Below are 24,755 nucleotides of genomic sequence, written 5' to 3' on the forward strand. Positions count from 1 at the left end.
TCCCTCCACCACTAGCCTGTCTCCTACTCTTTTGCCTGTATCACTTTGGGTTTTTTTTTAACTAACACAGCACAAGACTACAGATTTTCCTGAAGCTCTACTCGTAGTGTCTCACATTTAGCAAGCTGGAAACAAGCTGCAGGGCTAGACTGGTAAGGCAAATGGTGTTTAGAATCCAGTAGAGAGCTGGAGACAGGAGCAAGAGCCTCTCCCTGACTACACCCAACTTAAACCACATTTGCCTCCCATAGCCAGGAAGGAGCATCTAGATTCAGTGCTGGAAAAAACTACCTGCTGGCAGTCACTTTGTACCACTGCTAAGTGTTACAATTCCCTCATCAAATGACAGCAGGTCCTCAAGCTAGAAAGTTAACTCTTAGTCAAGACATGGCAACAGACAAGCTGGCATTCTTGAACTTAATCTCTCTGGTTAAATCTACAAGCTCCTAATGAGCATGACTAATACTACAGTATCATAACATTCATCAAAAACCCCAAAGCTTAGGGATAAAAGTGACAAGGAATACTAGTCTGGAAAAGCACAGTATCACACATGTTTTTGAGCATACCAAGCTGATCTGTTACTGTTACTTAAGAACTTAAAGATGCATTGGTTGCAGACAACCTCTTTTACTTTGGTTAGAATGGACCAGCAACATGCACAAAACCAGTCTCAGATGAGGCAAGACAGTTCTGTACTGGCCCAAAATTGTATCACCTGGTTCACACTGAAATTTAGTTGTCTTTTTCCTAACTTGTAATCAGAATTGCATGTTCAGAAATAACCTAAACTTGGTGAAATACACACATTTGAACATAAAAAAAAAATTCATCCTTGCCTACAAGTCTGATGTAGTATATTTCATAATTCTGAACTATTCTTTATATAAAATGATTCCTTCAAAAGTAAAACAGAGCTTAGACTTGAGACAAGCCTTACCACACCTCTGATAAAAGGATTGAGAAGGAGATGAAAAAGAGGAGAGGGAAAGGAGCAGAACAGCAATACTGCAGATGAGGAGAAAAGCATAAGAGTAGAAATATACTACGTGGCTTAGAGAAGAGAACACACAGCAGAGACAGAAAAGAAAATGCACAGAACAATCTAGGAAGCAATATGCTTGACCCATTGTAGGAAAGAAACAAAAACAACTTGTGGGACAGCCCCATCACAGGGGCTGCAGCTACAACAGCCACAGAGGGTGGGATAGAAGACATGAAGAAACTATAATCTCTCCAAATTTCAGCATGGGTGGTACTACGTGCCTAGCCATACCTCACAGGCAGACAACAAAATCACCTTGCTTAACACTGTACATCTGCACAGTGGTCACAGTTTATATTAAATCCCCATTCTCTAGGTCAAAACCCAAATACTACTGTCAATCTTTAGTGGTATATTTAATAATTAAGCAATATTAAAAAAAAATCAGGTGAAAACAACTGCCCTTTAATCTGTTGCTCCCACTATAAGTTTTATGATCTCTTTTGTTTGGTGGGTCAGGGGGAGGGAGGGATGGAAGGAAAGCAGCAGGGGAAGGGAGAGGACATGTTCCCAATGCTCAGCACTACTCAGTTTAGGTTTTCTTCTCTTTGCCAGCAACCCAGTTTCCACAGGCAGTCACAGTCCAGTGACAGCCAATACCTGACCGACTGCTACGAAAAGCACTGGTTTCACATGGATGCTGGCTGTGCTATCCATTCATTTCCCATTTTCTCTGGAACCACAGCTCCCCTGCAAAACAGTGCCTAGACTATGGCTTGTCAGTAATTTCATGCATCACAGTTTGCAGTGTATTATTCTAAAGCACGTATCAAGGCTCTTCAGTTGGCAGCTCTTAATCGATAAAAAATTTCCACCTATAACAGACAATTAAATAGCCAGCAAAAAGTGTCAACTCTTCTTCCATGACTCCAGGAATTACTGTAACATTGTCAAAACTGATAAACACCTGTTTTTGAGCAGTTTGCAGGCAACACTTCTTGCCCCTCCTAAGAGCAACTATGTCCCTCCCCTAGCCAGTTCTCTACACAGGGCTTGATAGCATCAGGGTCCCAACATGAAACACTCACCACAGTGAGTGGGGAGGAAAAGAAAAAAAAGAAACTAAGTGATTCTGCACAGCCCTCCTTAGCTGCGTGCTTGCTCTAAAGCATTCACTGCTGCTAGTAACTTTGACAACATGGAAAATACTTACTTTCCCCAATCTTGCCCTGTTAAACTAATCAATAATTTTGTATAATACAAGAACCAGAGCTTCCCGCCCCCTCCTAACCACCGTAAAATGGTAGATTACTATTTATCTGAGAAAGGCAATTCGAGAAAAATATTTCTTGAAGTATCTTCATTGTTACAAAACTCCTCAAAGTTTTGTATTCTGTATTATTGCTATAATGGACATATTTGTGTTAATCTTGTAGAAAACATTCAACATATCAAAACAACTGAGTGCAGCAGAGCACAAACAGCGATCGTACGACCTCTTCGACCTTCGCAGGTATTTTTTCAGCTCCTAAATTAACTTTTGCATACAGAGGGAGAGAGATACAGGAAATATTGAGGTTACAAGTATGTGAGAAGAAACTGACTCACCACAGTCCTTTGCTTGTTGGGCAGGAAGACTCTAACAATAGGCTTCTGTGGAGACTTAGGGTTATTCCGTGACATATCAGCAGGGTTTTGATAAACCGAAAGGGATGAAGGTGCTACAGAGAGGCTAGAGGACGAAGATGATGCAACTGTGTCTGTTGAAGCCGAACTGGAGACAGAGAAATCCGTTCCATTCCCCATGGATTCCAGTAACTGCTGTTCTCTCTGCTGTAGAGCATCTAGTTTGCTGGTGTACTCTTCATAGGCCTGTGAAAAAGCAGGAGCTGTTTTAATGCTGTAGTAGCCTCAGACAAAAACCGAAATCTAAATTCAATGAACATGAAACAAAACGCATTCTAACCTAATTCAAATTTCCCAGTAATATGAACAAAATGGTCTGGTGAAGTTTTTCAGTAGGACACAAACAAGAAATGGCTTTCAACTCATTACGTTAAAACTTCTGAACCGACAACTAATTTTTTAATAGATTAAATGGTTAAGTGCATAAAAGAAATGGTAAGTCACAGTTTCAAAGCACCTGCACTAAACAGTCTAATTCAGAGCTACTTTAAAGAAGACAGCAATCTTTAATAAATGTTGTCAGCTGCATTGCCAAATTACTGTGCCACAGCTAAATTTATCATTCTTTTAGAATGACAGCTAAATACATCTAATGTAATAATTAAGAGAAAGCTGAAATCTGCTTTTTAGCATCTGTATCAGACAACTCACCTAGCTCATTGTTTAGCATCCTTCACCTCTGGCACTATCCTTTCATACCAGACAGTACAAAAAACTTTATTTCAGTTAGAACACAACTAAGTTTTCCCTGTTACAAAGTCATCCATAAACATGTAAAAGTGACCCTTTGGAAGAATTTTTTAATGTCTGTATAAGATTAATTCTATTTTCTACCAAGTTTATGTAAAACCTGATTACACACTGATCAAGTTTCTTAAACAAAAAAAATCCAGTAACATTAAATTTGCCCATTAAGTTTTTATTAAATGTAGCCAAGTTAAACATTATTGCCAAACTCTATAATATAAATACATAATCGGTATATATTTTTGTTTAAAGTTTGTTTCCATCAACTTTGTCTTTATAACAAGAAAATTTTGATCTGTATCCAAGTATCAGAATTATTTCTTCAGCACATAAATTAGTACAGAGTATCTTCAAAAATCTGAATCAGTTAAGGAACGTGTGTTTCATGCTACATAAGCATGTCAGTGTTAACTAAGGACATGTTAGACCGTTACAGACAAGAAGAAACAAAGATCTTACAAACCTAACATCTAAGCAGTAGGGAACAGAATTTTCTACTTCACTCTCCAGCAAGACCAAGATCTATGCCAAGCTGCATACATTTTCAATGCCACAAGAGATATTCATGTTAGGGAAAGATTTTTTACTTTTTTTTAATTTGCTTTCCTCAAATTTTCTGTGTATAACGTGTTGCTAATTAAAGTTATAGGAGAATTGAACTGAGCAAAAAGTCTGCAAGGTCTACATGTGAAAAAAAAAATTAAAGTTAAGAGAAAAAATAACCAGCATTCAGTAGTGCTGCCACAAATACTACATTTTACTATGAATTTATTTCTCTGAGTTGTACATGCAAGTTCAACAAAACCAGTCTGGGTTAGGTGAATAAACAGTGGTTGGCCCCTTGCTTTTTATGAAGGTTTAGCATCCTCCAGGATGGACCCGTGTTAAAAATCTGTGTCATCACCCCTACAGTGTTAACAAAGAGAATGATAATTTGACACAAAAAGGACTAAGAAAAACAAACATTTTAAAGAATGGTGGTGAACATCACAATTTCAAATTTTAAATATTATGGGTTCCATTTTTAATAAATGGACATAAGTTGCAGGAAACTGAGAACTACTACTTCTTACTATTATTTTAAATACTGAAGATGTCTAGCATTTCACAAATAGACCCCAAACTGGGAGACTTAAAACCAAAACATTTCAACTCTAGTCCAATTCTACTGTCAAAAGTAAATTGAAAGGTTACCCAATTACAAATAATGGCATTTTTTGGCTGTACAGTAACACAAAAGTATATCTCCTACTTCCAGGATCAACGTTTCATGTAAATTCCAGTAAAAGCCCTGTGTGTCAAGAATTATTTTCAGTAAACAAAAAGTAAGAATCATAAACTGTTGCCATTTCACCAATACTTTTCTAAATACTTACTTCCTTTTCTCATGAACATTGCAAAATATTATTTGAACACATGCAACACTACATTGCTTCCGGATACTTGTGGGCTTAGTTCCTTCACAAAATTACACACATCCTTCAAAATACTCAATCCTACAATGTTTACACTGGCAGCTTAATCTGTCACTAATGCAAACTCAAAGTCAAATGATTTATCTTAAGAGAATAAACAATGAGCATGGAAAGCTGGGAGCTGCTGCTGGCTTTGGGTTCTATACCATTAAATTCTGCATGAAAAGCTCTATTTTTAATGGAGACAAAAGCTCTCAAGTATTATACTGTTATACAGTTACTCAATGTCATAGTAGAAGATCCCATAATAAAACATAATGGAACTAGAAATGCATCAGCAGACTTTAAATACATTTTTCTCTTTTAAAAAAATAAATTCTTTTTACAGAGAAGGAGCAACAGTACATGCAGCAGAAACAGAATAGCTCCAAAAAAATCTCATTTTCACAAAGATTAAGTACTTCGGTGAGACATTGGTTTCAGCTGATGACTAGCACACATAGTCCTTACACAGCCAACAGCACCAAGTCAAAACACAGAATTATCCCATGTGTTGTGGTTTAACCCCAGCCAGCTACTAAGTACCACAGTAAGTGGCTACTCACTCACTCCCCCCAGCAGGATGGGGGAGAGAATCAGAAAAAAAACAAACCAGTAGAACTTGTGGGTTGAGATAAAGACAGTATAATAGGACAGAAAAGGAAGAAAATAATGGTAATAATAGTAACAACAATAATAATAAAATAATTTGAATATACAAAACAAGTGATACACAATGCAATTGCTCACCACTTGCTGGCCAGTGCCCAGTCAGTTCCTAAGCAGCAGCCCCTGGCCAGCTTTCCCCCCAGTTTATATACCAGGCATGATGTCCTATTGTATGGAATATTTCTTTGGCCAGTTTGGGTCAGCTTTCGTGGCTGTGTCCCCTCCCTATTTCTTGTGCTCCTCCAGCCTTCTTGCTGGCTGGACAGTAAGAGAAGCTGAAAAGTCCTTGATTTGGTATAAACGCTACTTAGCAACATCAGTGTGTTAGCAACATCAGTGTGTTAGCAACATTATTCGCTTACTAAATCCCAAACACAACACTATACCAGCTACTAGGAAGAAAATTAACTCTATTCCAGCCAAAACCAGGACACCATGGAGTTAAATTGAAAGGGTATTACAACAGCAAAGCTGTTGTATGGCAAGTATTTCTAGCTAAAAGAAAGATTATGCCGTAGAGTTCGTCTGTCTACAACAGTGACCTGCAGCAGCAGAGCCATATCAGCAGACAGGCATCAACAGCTACTCAAACCTTTAAATCAGTCAAGGCCCTCTGGGTCAACTATAAGGTTGATTTCTAACATTGTTTTTCAAAAACAAAGACAAAAGTTCAAAATTAAGTTTGTACAGCATCTACAGCGTGAAGAAGATTAAGCTGAACATTCAAGCAATTCATTAAATTAAGGATTTTAAAGGTATTTCAGAAGGAAAAGTTTATGAAATCTAGAATGAAATCCATTCAGTTTACATATTCCCATGAAGAAGTGCATAATGTTCTACAAGAAAACTTAAATCTTACTTTCAGCTTGATAGAGAATCACAGGAGAAAAAACAAAACAAAAAAAGGTTGGAAGATAACCCTGGAAGTCATCTAGTCCAATACTTGTTTGGCACAGAGATAATTTTTAAGTTCAATCAGGTTGCTCAGGGTCTTGCCAAAGCATATTTTGAAAGCCTTGAAGGATGAAGACTCCACAGCCCCTGGGCAACCAGTTCCAGGGCTCTAAAACCACTCTCACAATGAAGAATTTTCTCTTGTGAAATTCACTCGATGCTGTCTGTGACATTGCCTCTTCCCCTTTTGCTGTGCTTGTCTGAAAAGAGCCTGGCCCTCTCTTTAGGTTGCAAGACCCTGCAGATTCCTCCTTAGCCTTCTCTTCTCCGCACTAAACACGGCTCGAACGCAGTGACACAAGTAGTGAGTAGTAGACGGGTCCCTCTTCGTGCTGGCTAGGCACTTGCTAATGCAGCCCAGCCTGCAGGAACCGTGAGGATGGGTTACCCGCAGCTCAGCTCGTTGCTCACCAAACCAGCCGCCTTGTCGCAGGTGCAAGGTGCCACATTCGTCTTTGTTGTTGTGCTGCTTCTTGTCATGAGGCTTCTGTTCTTCAACTCCTCCAGCTTGTTCATTAGTTGCAGAAAACCAGACTGTCTTTAATAACACATATTGTCCTCAACAAATTTATCTGTTTGTTGTATCGCTACAGGGCTCCCAATTTAGCTTGAATTTACAGTGTTTCACGAAGTTAAAGGAAAAAATATATTTGAAAAGCTGGCTATTAGATTCAAATTGACACATCTTGTCAATCTACACATAATTCTATGGCTATCTAAAATAGAACAAAAAGTTAATTTTAATTATATTGCACATCAGTATGTATGCATAACATAATAAAGTCTCTGAGGCTTCAACTAAGTAAAATGTATAAGGGGCTGGTAAGCTGCCAAGTCCATCTAAAGCACAGGAAGTTGGCATGTTTATACACAATGTACCTACATGCCATAATACAACTGCTGCTCACTCAGGAGCATCAGAGTTAGTTACTTCTTAAATGTTGCAACCCATTGACAATATAAACACTGACCTCAGAAGTCAACAGAATTTGCATGATGTTACACAGAAGTGCCAACAGAGTTCTGCTGTCAAGATGATGACAAGGGATTTTCTCAAAAATGTGTATTTCTCTACTACATATTATTTATATTATATTTGAAATTTGCTTTCTTGGGCCATAACCAGGCTATACATTCTAGTAATAACATCTAAGGAAACAAAAAGCAACAAGTGAAATATTTTAAAAAAAATTAATCTGGGACAAAACCAAGTAGCAAAATACACTTTCCCCTTCTCCCTGCCCCCTACCACATCTGGTTAGAAACCCAGACTAAACTCAAGCAGACCAACTGGTTTTACCGTTCTGTCTCCCTTCCTCAATCAATATTAGATAATATCCACATACTGCAAGACTCTTAAAGCCTAAACTACAGTTTCCTGGTCTTTGAAACTGAGATTGTGTTTCTATTTAAAAGATGTCTGACCTTTTAGGCTGTTGATCAAATGCAAATCCAACTAAGTTAAATGGGAGCTGAAGATAGACATAACATACGTCAGGATTTCTTCATTTGGTAAGACTCCTAAATCTGTACTTAGTCTAACTTTAGACACTCCAGTTTTGGTCCAACATATTTGATCAGCATCTGTTAGGAGCCTGGTAAAAATTAATCTGAATTTCCCCAGAGAACCACCCCGTTTCCCAGCACCTGTACTCAGGATTAGCATTTTCCTGGAATCCCACAAGCAGTCTGAAACAACCTGAGATTCGACACTGAGATGCATTTCAGACTGTATATGCCTGCTGCTGCAATAAGCATACTTTAGATCAGCAAAGAGGTAATCTTCTTTAATTTGACCCCCTGCATTGATTCTTCAGATATACAGGAATAAGGAATGAAACACTCTCCTGAAATTCAACAGTGAAACTCTCAAAAATAGCAACAGCAAGGCTGCCGAATAAAATACGTTTAATAGCCCAGGAAAAGGGAAAGCTAGGGGAGAAAAAATAAAAATCACGGTAGTTGGGGACAAACATACCTCTGCCCCCATGATTCTCATTTTAAATTGCTTCCAACAGTAGGAGCAGGAAGGAGGATGATTCCTTCAGGACAACACTAGAAAGCTGACTAAGTTTTAAAACTTATTTTGATACCACTATCATTCTATGCATTTGTATACTGTTTTATTTTGTGTGGAGTTTGAATAAAGAAAAGCAGGCAGCTTACTCTTGTAGTGTTAACTGACATAACCTACAGGTCCAGGATACAACTTCTCACCGAGTGAGGAACTATTTACATGCGAATGGGCTAATACCGTTCAAGTTCAATTGAAGTTCCCGCAGATGAAGTGTTCTCTGTACACATAACTATGAGGCAAGGACACAAAATGCATTTTGGAAGTTTAAATAGGTAAGGCCTCCCTGAACAGTCATTAAGAGTCTACAAAGGCTAACAAATCTGATTAAGTCATTTAAGCACAATCTCTCCTAAGTTTGAGCTGACTGCTTTTGACCAGTCTGGATCTGTACAACACATTTCAGTTTGTAAACACCTTTTGTTGCCAACACTAAGTTGAAATGCATAGATCTTTATTCTCTTTTCCCTAACTTAGGTTATCCTTTTCATCAGTACTTTATTGGTAGAGACAAAAAAAATTAAAAAAAAAATTATTTTGATGGCCATTATAGAAGAATATGCAACTGCATATTTTAACCATTTTTGCTAACTGAACCCCAGCTTTTCCCAGTATCATAATATTAGACTTCTTCACAGTAAAGATTTCCAATATTTACAATGCTTAGACAAACCTTAAGAAAAGGGTTTTTCCACAGTGAATCACAAACTGTGTATTTTGGGAAACAGCACTTCAAGGACAGATATAACACACTAAGAAATTATGTGGGAAGACAAAAATCATTGATGTTTTCAGCTGCTGTGATACAGAGTGCTTCCAAAAAGTGTGGTAAAACCTACCAAGGAGCTCTTGCAGCCTCTTTTCCAGAAGAAAAGAAAAATGCTATTAGTGATATTTCTACATCTACTGAGTCAAGCAGTTATTTTAAATATTTGACAGAGATTTCCAGGAGTCTGTTAGATCTGAGATACATGATTACATACAGGAGATAGAAAAAGTTAAGAACTAGGATTACCTAAGAAAGAATGTTAGTTATACGCCATTTTTTATATTTTAATACAGCCGTTGCTTGCTACATGTATTATTTCTTTCATATGGAACAAACAGAAAACTTTTTCTTGTAATCATATTAGAGAACCTTGATAAGATTCCTGAAACTAGTACTATTTATAATAATTAAAAGAAAATTGTGTGGTTTATGACAAACGGTCTTTTCTTTCTTCTGTTCATTTTGTTTCCTACCCCTGTCCCTTATACACACACCCAGAAGTCTCTCTGCAGCTTTGGTCTCTTTCCTCAGCCCCTACTTTCCTGCCCTGAGAGGAGAGAGACAAGCTACCTGCTGCCCTCCAGCTTCACGCTACATTTTCTACCCTAGGCAGCTGCAAAAAAGGAGCCCACCCAGGCACGCAGGCTCTACTCCCCCTCCTCTACAGTCACTCTTAAGACCATCCATGAGGAGTGATGGATCAAGGCAGTGAGATACCCCTGAATCCGAGTACCCCATCTTGCAGGAATAATTAAATATATGCTGAATTCAACACAGCACACGTCAATCACTTTTGATATTTCAAGAAATCCATTCCTCTTTCACAGTCAGTTGATGAATCCTGAAATGATGGCTACGACAATAGCTGTCAGTTTTAAAGTTCTTTTGATGTAAAACACATTGAACCCCCCCAGAATTAAAAAAAAGTCTGCCACAAAAACAACCCATTTTGTCTTCTTACTCTTATATGAGCACAGGGGGGAAAAAAAAAAAGCAAGCTTGTTAGCTTCTATTTTCTTGAGCAACTGTAACTAAGGCATAAATTCCTTTTTATTTTTAAAAGAGGTGTATGTTTTATATTCAATGCACAAATAATTTTACTACATCCTTTGCATGCTCAATCTTCAGAATTAATTTTCTTGTTCAGTTCTTCAGTTTTCCTTTGCGCGCTTCCGCTCCCCCAACCCCTTCCTTTCCACTTTTAATTGAAATGCAATTCTGTTGCCAGATTCCACCACAACTTTACTTGACAGGTCTACAGAGGCAGCTCCAGCACAGAACAGGAGCCAGTGCAAAGGGTGCTGTAAGTTCTGTGAACGTGAGCAGTTAGATGCTTAAGAAATGAAGGATATAAAGCCAGAGAGGAGTACAAAAGAACCGAACAAACCTTATTGTACTGAAACTCTACACACCAGAAGATGGATGGATAGCTGTCAAGTTTTTCATAGGTATACAAAAAACCATGGTTTTGCAGAAAGCATTACAACAACAAACTAGAAGTTTACAACAGTGAAAGGCAGTATGGGAGAAAGCAAAGTGTTTATTTGCAGGTACTTATCTAACAATTAGCTTTGGCTAATTCCAACTTTTGCCAAGAGCTTGCTGATAGCACTCAAGGGATGATCAACAGGCACAATCTACAGAAGCCCTTAAAAGTCACTCACTTTTTATGGAAGATGCAAAGAGATCAGAGCAGTGAGAGGAAACAAAGGGAAGGGTGATGCAGTCCAAGTAGCAGACTAGCAAAATTACCCATACAGATTCTGTGTAAAAGCAGGGCAATATTGCACTTTACAGCCAGAAATGAGACTTCAGCAAAACCACCAAAATGTAAAAATCAGAAGAGGATGGACAGACTGTAAGTTACATTACCTTCCTGTTCAAGCACTTTGGAGATAGTACACAGACCATAGCATCAAGACCTAGACATAGCCTGGATGTGAAAGCTTGCAGGGAAAAGGAGGTCATGCACATAAGTCAGTGATGATGCCCAGGTATGGAACTTGAACAACAGCCCCGGTATCACACAGCAGCTCTGTACATATGGAGTTTGCCATTTCTAATGGATGTCAGACAGACAATTGATCTATTTAATCACTTAAGCTACCCACATGTATCCTACATACTCTCCTGTTCTTTTTATTCATATCAAAACCATTGCGTTTTCTTAGTTCTACATTTCCTAGAAGCAAATGTGTTCTTCCCCACTTTATCACACTACATTCAGAGCTTTTTACATATAGCTTTGTCCTTCCATATTGCAACCAGGGTTGTTCTCGTCCTTTTTCTGACAGGTGAAGCAATTCAGAAAGTCAAAATGTTAGCTCTAGCAGTGACAGATCAGACTCAGGTAAATTGCTGCAAAGTAAATTCTGACTCTAGAAAGCAATCCCTGTTCTTGACCAAGCCAAAAGCAGACAAAATTTGGGAAAAGGCACAGAAAGGACACACTAGACAACGGCTGCTGGACTGAAATGAACAGTAAAGGGTAGACAGTAATCTTGCTTCTGACTGTACCAGGTACTCTGTAATATATTTCTTCTTTTTCACACTTTAGTTCTACCACAGGAAATCTACGCTCTAAACAAATGACAGGTTTGCAGCATTTAATCCTGTTCACTTCAATCAATCTGTCCGAGGATGATCTAATCTAAGCCATTGACCATCCAAATAAAAAGTTCCTCTCCTCTCCTGTCTCAGCCCACTGTCTAGGTTCTTGGCTCACAGCTGCAAGCTCTTCCCCTTCCCTAACCTTTAACCACAGCTTTGGGGCTCACTGGACTTCATCATGACCAAGTTCAATCTACTAACAGGATGGCAAACTCATCCAACAAAATCAGAGTATTTTCTTTCCAGGTTAGTGATTGGAAGTGGCTTAGTCACTACTAGTACTGCAAGTACCTGAACAAAGGAAGCAGAGGAACCACATGGCAAAGAGCTGGGAAAAACAAGGCTTTTCATTTCAATGACAGTGGACTCTCTTCACAGGACTCTCTGTTTCATGGGATAATTCAACTGAAAAAGCAGCTCTACTTGTCACAAGAACTGCTACATGATCCAGCACAACTCACTGCAGCAGAGTAACACCTTGCTCCATCTTGCAGGGCTTCCCTACCACGTTGATAAGCCAGAGTTGCAGTTTCCTCTCAGCGGCACATGGAACCATTGAACTTGCAAATCTACTTCAAGCTTCACAGTTCATAGTCACTATTTCAGACTTACCATACTCTTTACACTATCATAATCATTTCCTAGTACACATTTACAACTGCAAATGCCCTCTTCCCTATCAATGAACTACAGAATAATCAAAAAGCTTCCAGTGTAGAGATCTCATGTTTATTTTAGATACGAGCAAGTGACAAATGACTGTAATGAACTAACAATTTCACTACCTCAAATCCAGACTTAGTACAGATTAAGCTCATTATTATTGCAATTTGATACATAATCTAATGAAACCAACATACATGTGGCAATATTAAAACCAGACATGAATGAACCAGTTCACATGAAAACAGAGATGTGTTTATATACCATTGAGTGGTTAAAATAGTGATTAGCACTCATTCAATACTCCCATTTCACATTAGCAATAAGTAAAGCAACTATAGAGGGCCTCATTTGACCTTAACTGTTAAGGACCTTATGTCAACATTTGTATAATCACGCTACTGCCCTGTTCTGACATATTAAGATAAAAGCTAGAAGTACCTCAAATAATGAGATCTTTATTTTTAATTACCCAGTGCCTTTAGACAGCAATTACAATTAAAAAGACTACAAAAGAAATATGGTTGACCTCCAGTTATTTCAATACTTGAGAGAACCAAGGGTTTGGAGTAAGTGATAGCCATTCAATTCCTAACAGATGTAACTTATGCATGCAGTCCTTTATGCTTTTAATGGTCCTACGTCAATGCAACTTTATGAATCTGGAATGATGAAAGAATACAGAAATTTAATTTATAGTTAGTTTACAAATTAAACACAGCTTACTCCACCCTACAATTTTATGTATTTCTTTAAGAAGTTCCCTTCTACTAATATAATTTTTTTGATTCTACATGATTATTTTTCAAAGAACAAAAAGTGAAGTCAACTGCTTTAAAGGCAATGTTAGTCTTAGAAGATGCTTTCATGTGTATGTGTATATATTTGCTTTCAAGAACAGAGTGTGCCTTTTTCTATTGTACACACACACTCTTCCCCCCCCTCCACACCTAAAAAGAATGCCTTACATTTCAATTGCACCAACATAACTATTAGACCATGCCACTGATCTTCCCCCACAGATGTGTATCAGGAATCCCACACAGTTCCCTTCTATCTCCAGGGGAAGAGTTAAGTTTCTAATACACAAAGTGAATATTCTCTTCTACTACAGATATTCTCAGTTTTAATGTAAGATGCTTCATATAAGATTAAGACAACACAGCATTAATCTAACCACATTGATTTCAATATAAACTTACCTCTAAATATATCGATGGTGGGTTATGCTCTCCTCCAAATTTGTCTAGCAGTGCCTCTATATGTTCTTGTGTTAATTTAATCATTTGTTTGATATTCCACACCTAAAACAGAAAATTACAATTTTTTATAATCAAAAGGAGCCTAGAGAATCTGTCTTAAACAACAAAAAAAATCCATTTTCTTGGTATTAAATAACAGAAGTCCGTAATAAAAGTATTTTAATTATCAGTAAAAGAGTGCACAAAGTCATCCTGTTCCTCCACTGTCGGTAATACACAGCTTACTTCTGATATAAACAGAGAAAAATTAAATCTAGTTTTAAAATTCAGGAACCATTGAATGAACTTTTAAGAATGGTTTATTTTTCATGTTTATCAAAATAATATTAAGTATTTTCCTTGCAAGACTTCGCAGCCCAATTTCTACAGCATTACAAAGTTTAGTGAAGGAGTTCTATCAAACCTTAATCTGTGTAAACAACATTCACAAAACCTAGATCTAGTGTTTCATTTGCATGGGAATAGGATGTCTTGATGTTAAAGAGCACCTTCTATACCCTGACTTCTATACTTGGTCTACCCTACAAGTTTTCTTACACACCTTGGACGCAACCTGAAAAAGACATTTACCTCCAGTGCACAGAGAAGACTAGGCACTGTACTATGAAACAATTCGGGTTGTTCGTCATTCTTCACAACATCTTGAAAGAGTTAATTTTAGTACTTTAAGACCATTGTAGGTGAACAGTATTATAAACCCTAATTTATACCTAAAAAGGCAGCGATGCACAAGCCCAAACACTTAAAGCAATAATGCTACAGTGATTTAAGAAGCTACTTCAGTCCAATCAAAGTCAGAAATTTATAGTGGGGGAAGAGGGAGGAAGAGAGGAGACTGTCATCTTCATAGGTATTGTTATTCAGACTATTTCTCAGAAAAAATTATTATGTCAGAGTTATTAGGCTCACAATGAAAGAAATGAAGATAGTATAAAGAGTGCTTCTTACAAAGGTATTTTAAAGATACCCTTTACCTTTTCCAGTTTTAACTCTCTTCTACTTCACAGATTATAATATATACAGCCTCAAGACCAGGTCTGCATTTACAAATTGTGACAAGCTACCTCTTTAAAAAGAAGATGCAAATAACTTCATATTCTAAAGTAGGCACCAATAATAGGATCCAATCCAAGTTGGATCAAAACAAGTTTTACCATGTAACTTGAGAAGTTCACAAAGAAACAAACTCTAAAACACAGAACTCGCATTTTGCACACCACCTTATTTAGCCCTTCTAATTCTAGACATCAGTTATTTGCCAGCAATTTCCTAGAGTAAACTAATAATCGATTCACTTCTAGCCCAAGTTTTAAAACAGATACCAGAACAAAGATTTCATCAAATATGAAAATAGTTTGCTCAGGAACGAGCGACCCAAATTGAGTGAGGGGAGCAGGGGGACACACCGAACAAAGACAGTGCTATTCGCATATTCTGTATGTAAATTCCCTTGAGGCAAATGTGGAAGTCAGCTTGCTTCTCAACTTGCAATCAATTCATCATGTTGAAGCTTGGACTGCCAACCAGCAGCAAAGAGAAGGATTTCTGTATTTTGCTAGTTTTTCCCAAGACGGCAAGGACTAGTTGTATGCTTGGTGAAAAGAACAAGCTTGAATCAACACTAGAATTAATCGGTTCACTATAAGAGTTTAGGATGTTTAGTTACTGTGTAAATGGTAACTTGCTGTTAACCCGGGTGCGTATACAGAAAACTTCTGGCAAACTTAGAAATCATTTCAGGATTACCTTCAGAAACAGGTTTCATTAGTACTTAACACAACTTCTATTATTTGGTCATTCTGGTAATTTCACCTACCAAAAGTTTTCCTCAACATGTACTGTACAGAACCAGTATCAACAATTTACTATACTTAAATGCCTGGCAATGGGGAAGGTGGGGAGGGAAGATGCTTCACTGACAAAGTAACCCAGAATCACAGAAGGGTTGAGGTTGGAAAGGACCTCTGGAGGTCATCTGGTCCAACCCCCTCCTCAAGCAGGAGGGACCACATCCAGATGGCTTTTGAGTATCTCCAAGGATGGAGACTCCACAGCCTCCCTGAGCAACCTGTCTTCCTTTCACCAACCCTTAATGATCTTTCTGCCCCTTCACTGGACTTCACTCTCCAGTACAGCCATGTCCCTCTTGTACTGGGAAGCCTGGAACTGGACACAGCACTCCAGGTGTGGCCTCACCAGTGCCAAGTAGAATGAACCTGTCAGATAAGTTTCCCAATACTTTTTTAAAGATTGGTAATGAATAGCTTCCTTGCTCGTACATTATTTTCTATTTTGTGTCCGTAACCACAACCTTGCTTCTCTCTTCTCTTACAGTAAAGACACTGAATAACGAACATAACTGAGCAACAGCAACATGCACAACGGAAGCATGTTATTTAGGAGATGTTGGCAAGAGAATCAAACAGCCTCTAACAAGGGCAGAAATCTTCCTCCTAAGTTAATATCATGACAAGAGCAAAAACTGAGTGACAAATGAAGAAAATTTAAAAAATAATTTAAAAAAAAATAATCAAACCTACTGCCAGCTGCCAGGCTATGGTAAAAAATGTCTTCACCTGAAGAAGCTGAAATTAAAGTCTAATGGAAGACAACATTGCTTATAAGAGCTGAAAACAGTGCCCTGAATTACCTACTATACATCTGTGCACTACACCAAGAGCCTTTCCACAAGTGAATCTTACAGCCAAACTTAATATGGATTTCTATCATCTTAGAAAGGCTATTCACACAGTTAAAAGTATGCTGAAGGCAGAAGGAAATTTATCAAAGTCAACCATCGCACCAAATCATTACTTGTTGCTCACAGAAATGGAAAACCTATTTTGTGTGCCATATTCATCAAAAGTCTTCTGACAAGCTGAAAAAACTTTCACAAATCTAGTATTGACTAGCATATTCTATCCCTAATCAAGTACGCACAAGAACACAGATGCCATGGCAAATTTCCAAGCTTCACAGTTTCCCTTTACGTGGCAACTTCTACTTATTTTAATTTATAGAAAACTTACCTTCTGGCTTCCCATATCAGTGAATATACTTATACAGTTTTTTGTGGTCCAGAGCAACCCTTAACTAGCTAGCTCCTTGAGAATCAACCCCTGTGCAAATATATTGCATCCTACTATGCAGGATCTATGACTACTTCAATTCAATTGAAGGAACTCAAGCCTTTTCCTAACTGGAATTCGGAACTGGTGCTCTGTGCAAGTGACCTCATGCGACTTGAAAATGTCTGCTTCTGCACACCAGTGCCCACAGCTTCCGTCTCACAAAAAATACACCATACCTGCTGCATTTACAAAGCCAGCAGAGCCAGCAACTTCAGCCTGTCTTTTCTCCTTGCAGACTTGCTTGTTCAGATAACTCATCTCAGCTAAGTTTGCATCATGTGCACCAGCCCAGCCTTACAGGCTTTGAGCAAGACATATCCCCATCATCTCTGTGGAAAAAACCTGAAACACTAGGTCTTAAGAATTAAATCTCTTGAGTTCAGTAGCACTCACAGACATATAGGTTTCTTTCAACTGTCCAAATAAAACCTAAGTGTACAAAAATTGCCTAAGATTTTAGTAAGTGTCTCATCCCCGTAAGGACATGTATTCCAGGACAGCAGCAAAGAACAACCTAACAGCAGAGATGGCAAAAACATGAAATATGGAATCCTTTTAGCAATCAGTTCTGGACCAAAGAGCTTGTTCCTAGACAACAGAATAAACCCAAGTTTTTCAAGTTAAATGCATACACATTAATACCATTCCTTCCTCAAGATCTCACAGTAATCCCTTTATCCACACTTTCCTCTAGAAGTAAAAGGAAACCCGCTGGTCATTAAGAAAGAACAGACCTACTTTTTGTTACTCTTATGAGCACTCCATTACACTTATGAAACTCCACACCTGTAGAAAACCATAAAACCACAACTGCCAAGTATCTTGCAGAAAAACAAAAATCAATGCCAGCCTAAGAGACAGTTGCTAGAAATCTTAGTGTATTCTGAAGTAAATCTGCAATGCACCTAGTACTGTCCACAGGCAAGTCCAGTCCCTTCCCACAGGAAGGGTCATGGCTATTTGAGACTGTCCTGGTTTAACCCCCGCTAGCAACCAAGCCCCACACAGCCGCTCGCTCACTCCCCTCTGGTAGGATGGGGGAGAGAATCAAAAGGGTAGAAGTGAGAAAACTCATGGGCTGAGATAAAGACAGTTTAACAGGCAAAGCAAAAGCCATGCACACAAGTGAAGCAAACCAAGGAATCCATTCCCCACTTCCCATGGGCAGGCAGGTGTTCAGCCATCTCCAGGACAGCAGGGCTCCAGCACACCTAACGGTGACTTGGGAAGACAAACGCCATCGCTCTGAATGTCCCCCCCTTCCTCCTTCTTCCCTCAGCTTTTATTTCTGGGCATGACGTCCTATGGTCTGGGATATCCCTCGGGTCAGTCAGGGTCAGCTGTCCCGGCTGTGTCCCCTCCAACTCCTTGTGCCCCCCCAGCCTCCTCGCTGGTGGGGTGGGGTGAGGAGCAGAACAGCCCTTGGCTCTGGGTGAGCACTGCTCAGCAGGAACAAACACATCCCTGAATGACCAACACTGTTTTCAGCACAAATCCAAAATGTAGCCCCATACCAGCTACTGTGAAGAAAATTAACTCTACCCCAGCAAAACCAGGACGGAGACACACAGTTTCATTGTAGTTCCATGAAAAAGTAATGAATCCTTTAGAGCTTGGATAACCTTACCATTTTTCCAAAAAAAGCCTCAAATAAATTTTTCTGTCCTATCTGGTAGCATTAGGTTAAGGTTATTCTCCTTCACAAGAGATTAGATTTGATTCTCCTTTTAGTGCTGCTGACACAAGGAAGCTGACGCAGGCTAACATGGACACAGGCAGCCAGAAGTCTGGAAACATTCCAGATATACTGGAATATATCAACTTGTATCTGCCTATTGTGGATAACCGTGCATTAATTTTGCAAATAAGCACTCCCTTGCAATGTAATAAAGATGATGACCTATTTCAAGCCAGAGGCAAGTCAGATACAGTAGAAGCCTAAATCCATTCTATTCAGGGAAGACGATGGCTCCACAAATGCAAGGCTATAAGCCACAAAGTTATTTTCGCATCCTTTGCTGCTTGTCAAAATACACAGTGCCTGAGACAGCACAAAGCAAACTATCTTTTATACTTTTTGCACCTGGCATCAGTACTTAAATCTTGCAGCTCATCCCAACTCTAAGCTGTATGATTTACATTTGGTAGAAGACATCCAAGAATTCAAATCTATTCTGTAAAGAAAAAAAAGCCATTATTTGTCCAGGCACAGTATTTCCTGCATTTGGATTATCACACTTGGTGATGATGGAGAATACTTTGATAGAACCAACTAGGTAATTTGAAAAAATAAATAAATATATAATTCACCATTTGACTTGGAAACTGTTTTATAAGTGGGACAAAATCATCAATACCTATCCAATACTATTCTAGTCAGTCCCTTCAGGCTTCTTTCGTACATAACCACTTCAGTTGTTTGGTCCACTGAGCTAGGATACACTTTGTCAGAAAACGCTTCAGAAAGCTGTCATGTATGAGATCGTTCTTAGCCGGATTAATGTCTTAACTTGAAAGTGAAGTGTTAGAGTGAATGAGAGGCAAGAGGACATATGAGCACCCCACCTCAGCATTCGCATGTCAAGATGTAGAGTTTGCATCTTCCATTTTCTTTGCTGAAAATCACTGTTACCTCTTCCTCATATTTGGTATCTTTTCTTGAGATTCTCTCCCCCCTCCCATCAACCTTGAATGGTGCCAGTCCTCTTACAAAGCTTGCTTTTCATTTTCTGCAGTCATCCATTGGAACATGCACATACAGTGGGAAGGATAGTCCTTTCCTTCTTCCTATACTTCAGGCTCTAGCTCTTCTCTGTCTCTCAGTGGAAGCTTCTCTCAACTCGCACACCCACTGTGCTAATTTTTGCATTTTTCCTACTCTCTGCTGGCTCTTCATGCTTACCACGTTTTCAACAGTGTAATTAAACTTTTTAATAAACACGTGTGAAAAATACTAACAGCTGTAAAACTTTACTGAATTGAAAACCAGATTGCAATGGATTTCACATCAGAGTTTACGCAAGTGACATGACCGTCAGCACTGAGGCTGCCTTTCCTAGTTTATCTTCCCAACTTTTTATTAAAGTTGGTGAATCATTTTTATTGCAGCTCCTTTACAATGTCTGAGATACAAATTTTGACAGTGTATTTTCCTTGTTGGCTAGCTAGACAGTTCAGAATGAGTCCAGTAGAATTTACCATCACAGAATAGTAAATTAGTTACAGACAACATCATCTACAGAAGTTACTGTAGCCAAGAGAAAAAGGAGCCAGCACCTCTTTTTCCACAAAAATCTCTTTACAGACTGATGAAGAATGGCCTTGGTGAAGATGTATAATAGAAGGTTCAAGAAAGAAAATCTTCAAGAAAAGATACAACATTTTTTGTACCATCCTGTCTAATGACTAGGATCATAACTAGGTCAGCTAATACAGTAATGTGATCAGCAGGCATCTGCTGTAAGCACAGCAGCTAGTAAAATATTAAAAAGGCTTTAAGATAAAAACTATTTTCCATTTAACAGGTAACATATTTTTTTTAGGACGGAAAGGCCAATTCTTAACCTCCTGTAACCAGTAATGCAGGTTTTCAACTGTCTGTTGTGACACTGTTCCCATTAAGCAAAAAAACCCCACCAAAACCAAACATCCAGCAACTCTCTCCCTATGCCAAAAAACTAGGAAACATCTGACCAAGTTAAGGCTCAAGTATCAGAGTATCATCTTTGAGGAGTTAGCAGCAGAAACTCTACTGAAAAAATAAGTGGAAGACTAAGTCTGTGATTCTAAGACAAACACATTCAATAAAGACTTGCTTTCTTTACGAGAGGACTTCCACCACACAAAATCCTTGTATTACTAACACTTAGTTTTTACTTAATATTCTTGCATCTTTCATTTATTTGCAAACCATCAGCTGCAGCTGAGAGTAATCTATTTATTTTCTTTTGTTTAATTCTAAATGCAAATTGAATTACTCATCATTCAGCTCCACTCTTAAAGCAGAATAAATACCCTTTCAGTCTGTCAGACCTTTGCCTCTTAGGCTGCCTCCTCTTTAACAAAAGGAGTTCAGACTTCAAATGTTCCTTACTTCTTACAAGTGTTTAAAAATATTTTTTTAAATACAATGATAATCTGTAAAGGATAAAGCTTAATAAAGTCTACCCTTGTAACATAACCAAGCAGTTTCTCTATAAGAACAAAGTCACCAAGAGTCTTAGGCAGTGGTTGCTTTGCAGCTGACATCAACCTAGAAGGTGGGTACAATTATCATATTGTCCTTGGCTGTTTACCCCTGTTCCCTTCCTTACTCTTTCTCCAGAACTTAAACCTTCAGCTGAAATATTTCAGTACACTAAACAAGCAGAAAATTGTTCTCTTTGTCAAGGTTAGTTTTCTGCCAGTCCAATGTGCTGAAACAGCTTGGCAAAGGAGCCAGCGACCACCTGAGCTGGTGCAAAAAGTCACCTTTCTTCTCTACAGCCCACAGTTAGATGAATTCAGGCTACCATGAAGAAGCAGCAGCCTTCCAGTTTAAGTTTCAATTCTCTTTCATTCCCTGACTTTTTCCATCACCTGCCATCTTTGCTGCTTGCTGCTAAGTAGAATTTGTCTCCAAGCACTATAAAAAGGAAAGTTAACAAATGTTTTCTACCACAGTAGAACAGCAGAGTGTGAAAAATAAAAGGTGTCTGTATCCTTCATTTAAATTGTTAACCACCAGTTGCACAGCTTTCTTTGATCTAACTAAATCTTTAATTCCACATTCCTCAAGGCTTTTGTGCTGCATTACTACTAGTCTCTTTTATTCACTTTGGTACTAATTCAGTAGTCATGAGGATCATGCACAGATCAAGTTCTTGTACAATTCACTGTATTTATATTTATGAATTTAACAACTTCTTCCTAGACAGTCTCAGGTTTTAAAAAAAAAAATTTAAAAAAAAGGGAAAAACACCCCTATCCAGATTTCCTAACTTATTTAAGAATGCACTTTTGCTTTAGAGAGGTAACCACCACAGACTCTTGATGTGTTTAATCCATATAGCAGTGAAATTTGAAAAAAGACTATCGTGCATACACACCAGACTATTTCTCCACACACCTTAAGCTGAAGACAAGTCATATTTGTGATGGAAAGCAAGCAGCCAACCAGCTAATTAAAATAATTGCCTATAAGAAGCAAACGCTAGTTGAGCAGAGCTCTTACACAGCTTGGGTCACGTTAATTAAAATGACAAAACAAATAAACTCAGTCTCGGCTGAACTACAGAACTTATTCTGCTCTCTCCTTGCCAGAGCACACAATTAATTAGACTATCCAGAAAAGATAATCAGCACCTATTTAAAAGTTCATGTTATCAATCCATAAAATAATTTGTTATACACTTTGCAATATTCCACCACTAAACTATTACTACACTGTGCATGTGTTTTCCACCAACCGGTTAGAAAATGCAAGAGACAGCTGGAATTGTTAGTCAAGTATAAATATATTCAGTTTGTTCAGAAATATCTGTGATCCAATAAAGTAACTGAGGTATCCCATTTTTATCACAAACAGGCCTCAAAACCTGAAATACAGCAAACGTACTTTTTTTTTTATTTGTAAAACACAAGTAATTTGCTCCCAGTCACAGAAAACAGTCACAAATAGAAACTGCCACAGAAACCACATTCTCCTAAATGGCATTCCATGTTCTACTCAGCAGACCATGCTGCCTTAGTAACCCTAGTACCAACATGAAAAATGAAATCATTTAAAAGGTAGAATTGGCTCCCTTCCACTCATTGTAGGGTTCGAGAGTTTAAAGAAAAAAAAATCCAAACCAAGATACAACAGCTACCATGGAAGGATGTTGAAAACATTCTAGTTTAGAAAACTGAAAAAAATCCAAATCCCGCTGAAAAAGCTATTTTCATTTGACTCAGTCAAACTTCAGCTGATCAAATTGGAGAACTGTTTAGTACATAAAACCTGCTGCAAGACTTATAACCTATAACTACCAAATCAAGAGACTGGAAAAAGTTACATCAATTTTCAACGATATACATAAGCTTAAAAATGTCATAAGAGACTTTATTAGCACTTTCAAATTGTATTCTAGCAAAATTACGAGAATCCTTAAAGAAATCCTTTCTGAAAGCTACCTCAGATGATGCTAAAGACTCACATTTAAATCTACATTACTTACAACTAATTAGAGAGAATGTTTGACCTATTAAGATTTAATGCATAATTTCACAAAACCAGTTCAAAGATTGAGGCACCAATATACAACCATCCAGTTTCAAACACCTAGATACTACCAACTTCTTGAAGTCATAATGATGTATTTTATTTCATTATTTATTTCATGTTGATCTTATAGTGCTTTTCAAACACCTTTAGTGAATAACTAGTACTACAGAGATTAAAAAAACTAGACACACTACTCAGACTTCAGAAATGCCTACCCTCAAAACGATCCCTTTATCTGAAATAAAGTAAAAAAAAAAAGTTACCAAGCCTGTGTTCCAAATGTCAGAAAATGTTGACTTGAACACAGTGTAACTGCATTTGAAAAGTATTTACTACTTATCAGTGTATTTAACAGCTTTACTAATGACTATACTGTTCAAGGAGCCTCACTAAGTAACAGATGAAGATATTAGAGCTGGTATCCCCCTTTTTGCAGTAAAAAAATTCCTAGCCATTCAGTTACGCAACACATTTTCAAACGGTAAGTACATTTTGTTCATTAACAACCTTACTTCCTTGCCTCCTAGAAGAAAGATTTTAAAGAAAGTGGTACCCTTCATGTAGAAATTGAACTGCCTCTTCATACCAAATTTTTTGCAGGTATACTGGGAGAACCCACAAAAATATTTCACTTGATCAGAACCTTAGGAAATGAAAAGCTTCCTTCAGTGCCCAAACATATTCCTATGATCTCCTGAATTCAATATCAATAGTGTGGAGAATCCATTTGAAACCAAGCACTATACCCACACTGCACAAGCAGCTCCATTTTGAAAAGAGCACAGGTTCTGTTTTCTGACCTTTAATGTTCACGTTGGTTGGGGAGTATCATGGTGTGATGACAGCTGGCAGCACTGTTCCCTGAAAACTCCTGCCTGGATGGTTAAAAATTAGACCTTTGCCTGTTTCACCTTTTTTTGCTAGGGTCCACATTCATAAAATGACATCAGAAACAGAATAAAGAAAGGCACTGTTGCCCCTCCTTCAGAACGCACAAATGCTAAAAAGGTGGCGCAACAAGCCAAAAACTTGCAGCAAGGGGTTCAAGCAGGAAAAAAAGAAGAAAAGGCATGTAATTCTGCATCAGGCAGCCTTGTTTAATTTTAGCACTGGCCACAGAAGAGGAAATCAGTTGCACAAATATGTATCCTATCGTTTTGGAAAGAAGCTGTGCACAGAAGGGAAGACTAAGAGGATTCCATTGTATGCCCAAAAAGCTCAAGAGCAACTGGAATAAAAAAGCTGAAGCAAAGAAACACGTATACTGCATACTGACTTGTGTCCTGCGCTAGCTACGAGAAAGTAGCTGCGTTCACACACACCAATGTGTGAACAGTTGAAAATTACGAAAACTATCTCACACTTCAAAAAACTAAATACTGTACCTAGAACTCTCATGTGGTCAAAGCTGTTGGAAAACTATACTTACTGTACAAGAACCTCATAGCGGACCTCCACATCCCTGGCACACTGGAAAAACTATGGCATATAATCACATTTCTGCGAA

At 38.2% G+C, this 24,755-nt stretch overlaps 1 protein-coding gene across 2 annotated transcripts in view; it reads right to left on the reverse strand.

Moving 5' to 3' along the window:
* BRAF (B-Raf proto-oncogene, serine/threonine kinase) overlaps positions 1–24,755 on the reverse strand; it is an 87,607-nt gene that overhangs the window by 56,504 nt on the left and 6,348 nt on the right. For both annotated transcript variants that reach the window (XM_075052011.1, XM_075052010.1), the window contains exons 2-3: positions 13,814–13,915; positions 2,594–2,857 (exon numbers count right to left, since the gene is read on the reverse strand). In XM_075052011.1, the coding sequence (XP_074908112.1) occupies positions 2,594–2,857; positions 13,814–13,915 (366 nt within the window). The remainder of the gene's footprint in view (positions 1–2,593; positions 2,858–13,813; positions 13,916–24,755) is intronic.

The sequence above is a fragment of the Buteo buteo genome, chromosome 19 (assembly GCF_964188355.1).
Source record: "Buteo buteo chromosome 19, bButBut1.hap1.1, whole genome shotgun sequence".
NCBI classification, from domain to species: Eukaryota; Metazoa; Chordata; class Aves; order Accipitriformes; family Accipitridae; genus Buteo; species Buteo buteo.